At 46.7% G+C, this 3,322-nt stretch overlaps 1 protein-coding gene across 1 annotated transcript; it reads left to right on the forward strand.

The window, feature by feature from the left end:
* The first annotated feature begins 531 nt into the window (after positions 1 to 531).
* Positions 532 to 2,003, forward strand: LOC124666739 (thiamine phosphate phosphatase-like protein). Its single transcript, XM_047204066.1, has 4 exons — positions 532 to 689; positions 776 to 897; positions 1,027 to 1,228; positions 1,510 to 2,003. Exons 1-4 carry the CDS (start codon positions 540 to 542, stop codon positions 1,861 to 1,863), a joined length of 828 nt encoding a protein of 275 aa, XP_047060022.1. The 5' UTR covers positions 532 to 539; the 3' UTR covers positions 1,864 to 2,003.
* The last annotated feature ends 1,319 nt before the right edge of the window (positions 2,004 to 3,322 follow it).

Raw genomic sequence — 3,322 nt, forward strand, 5'->3', positions numbered from 1 at the left:
GGATGAAATAAAAATATATTGCGCTTTCATTCCCAATGCCCTCCAAGTCAAGGTCACAACTAATTTCATGCGCAATGCCCTCCAAGTCAAGCAAAATTAAGATAGGCTACCGAAGATTGGAACAGAAAATGATCACAACTAATTTACACCTTTCTTTGTTTCTAGAGCCAAGGTCTTCATTTATCTTTTCCTGGCCGAAAAAAAGGTCTTCAATTTCATTTGTCGTGATATAACCATATAACAGAGCAAAATGCAAGTGCAAGTCAGCCAATTGGATATAGACACCAGTTATCATACGGCGAGCAAAAGCGAATGGAAACACAAATACAGGAGAACGGTCACATGTGGCGGTGTGGAGCCCCCCAAGTCACCAGCTGGCCACAGCGACGGCTGGCTATAAAAACACGCCGAGACCAACAGAAACAAACAAATAAAGGAACCACGCCCGGACTTGTAGCAGGTCGCAAACGTCGGAGACGAGACGTGCATCACCCTCCGCCGTCTCTTCCTCAGGCAGGCAGGCAGCCACCGATCCGCAGATGGCCACCGCCGCCGCCGCCGTGGTGGTGGTGTTCGACTTCGACAAGACCATCATCGAGTGGGACAGCGACGACTGGGTCATCACCAAGCTCGGCGCCGCCGACGCCTTCAACCGCCTGCGCCCCACCATGCGCTGGAACTCCCTCATGGTATGATACCCGTATCTTGCACACGCAGATAGATTTGCGCTTCTCCCGGCTGAGGCCCAACTGAAACTCGCCTTGATGTCTTCCAGGACAGGATGATGGGGGAGCTCCACGCGCAGGGGAGGTCGGCCGACGACATCCGCGAGTGCCTCAGGAGCGCGCCGCTCGATGCGCACGTCCTCTCCGCCATCAGAACGGCGTCGGCATTAGGGTACATGCGCACTGCAGCCACATGGATGGATGCATGCCGATCGATATGTCATATCTGTTCTTGGTTTCTCGCCCGGTGGCGGTGGTAGCTGGAGCTCTGGATCTTGATGGTGGTAGGTGCGCGTTGCAGGTGTGATCTGAAGGTGGTGAGCGACGCGAACGCCTTCTTCATCGAGACCGTCCTGGAGCACCACGGTGTACTCGGCTGCTTCTCCGAGATCAACACCAATCCCGCGCGTGTGGACGCCGACGGGAGGCTGAGGATCTCGCCCTTCCATGACCCTACCAGCTCGCCCCATGGATGTAGCCTGTGCCCTGAGAACATGTGCAAGGTATGGACAGTAGGATGCCAGATCAGTTCACGTGTTGATTTACAGATTCAGTTGCTTTACTCGATGCACGTGAGTGATGGGGACAAAAGAAACTATACCACTCAGTATAATAGTGTGCTCTGCATTTAGAATCTTAGACATGATCTGTTGTTAAGCGGTAATTGATTAATTAAAACTTACTTCTGCTAAAATCGAATTATAATGTTCACATGAAAAGAGGTTGCGACCAATGAAAACCCACCATGGCCCCCATGAACTAAAATTTTAATTACCATGTGCAGGGCAAGATCATCGAGAGGATTCAGGCGACAGACAGTGCCAAGAACAAGCAATTCATCTACATTGGCGATGGGAAGGGGGATTACTGCCCCTCCCTTAAGCTAAGTCAAGGGGACTATGTCATGCCAAAGGAGAATTACCCCCTCTGGAATCTCATCAGGAGCAATCCGCAGCTTATCAAAGCTGAGGTTCACCCATGGTGTAATGGCGAGGAACTCGAAAGGATCCTACTTAAGTTGGTCAACAAGCTAGTCACTCCACCGGCACAGGTATCCCAGTTGGACTACAAATGCGAGATGAGCAATCCGGTACCAACGGATGTAGGACACAATCAGACTCTCCCTGTCCCAAATTGATTCTTAACCATACCTTAGCTCACGATTAGAAGCAAGATTGTGTGACTATTTCCATATGCCTTGAGTAAGGAATCTGTCCTTAGTCAGCATCCATCCTATTATGTGATGTAATAAAAAAATGCACTGATTTGGTTGATGGATTTTGTGTATGTTATATCCCTTATGAAATTGCAGGTTAGCATGCGATTAAAATTAAGAATTGAAATTTGCCAGTTAGGTGGGTAGCTTATACCTATCAAGCTTTTCAGGCAAATGAAGTATCCAGAGGCATGTATTGGTTGGTATATTCACCTGCTTAAATGAGATAAAACAATCAACAGTGAAACAGACTGAAAACTGATCCGCTAACGCAGATGCAGCATTTTCAGTACTTGCATCTATAAATAGGATTTACCTTGGCACTTTGTATCAGCATATAGAACCAGCCATATATACTTGAAACCAGCTTCTGGTCGCATAGTTTCTGTACGTCTGCAGTCCACTGTGGCATTTCAGACTGGGGGAACAAAAGGAATGTTCCAAGCAAATTCTAATACTATGGATATCCATCTTGTGACAGGAATACGTGAATCTGGCCATTGATTTCAATCCAGCTACACCCTGGTTCTTTTTTTATTCCATGATCCAGTAGCATATTCCTAAGCCTATTAACATCACCCCACCTTCCTAAATCTGCATAAATGTTTGACAACAATATGGAAGAAGAAACATCTTGTGGCTCTAACTCAAACAATTTTTCTGCTGCTCTCTCAGCAATCTCGGTATTTCCATGTATCCTGCAAGCTCCCAAAATTGTCCTCCATATGGATGAGTCTGGGGCCAATGGCATCATATTGATAAGAGATTCAGCCTCAACTAGTCTTCCAGCCTTCGACAGAATATCAATCATGCAAGCATAGTGCTCCATCGTAGGAGTAATTCCATATACACTACTCAACAATCTGAAGTACTTCCTTCCCTCATCAAGCAATCCTGCATGGCTACAAGCTGACAGAACACCTACAAATGTGATATCATCTGGTCTTTTCCCATCATTTACCATCTGCTTGAATGCATCCAGTGCCTTGTATCCATGACCATGTTGAGAATAAGCACATATGATTGTATTCCATGCAACTTGATCACGTGTTTCTGACTCGTAAAATAGCCTCTCAGCATCTGTTATGCTCCCACACTTTGCATACATGTCAACTAGAGCGCCAGAAACGACTGAACTGTTCCAGCCAGACTTGATGGCCCATGAATGAAGCTGGAGCCCACTGCCTAAGGATGCCAAATCAGAGCAAACACCCAAAGAAACTGCTAGTGTGACATCATTAGGCCTTCTGTTTTCTTGCAACATTGAACGGAAATATTCAATCACCTTCTCAGACTCCTCCGTTTTAGCATATCCTGACATAATCACTGTCCACGCGAAAGCATCCCGTTCTTTTAGTTGATCAAATACCAGGCATGCACT

The sequence above is a fragment of the Lolium rigidum genome, chromosome 6 (assembly GCF_022539505.1).
Source record: "Lolium rigidum isolate FL_2022 chromosome 6, APGP_CSIRO_Lrig_0.1, whole genome shotgun sequence".
NCBI classification, from domain to species: Eukaryota; Viridiplantae; Streptophyta; class Magnoliopsida; order Poales; family Poaceae; genus Lolium; species Lolium rigidum.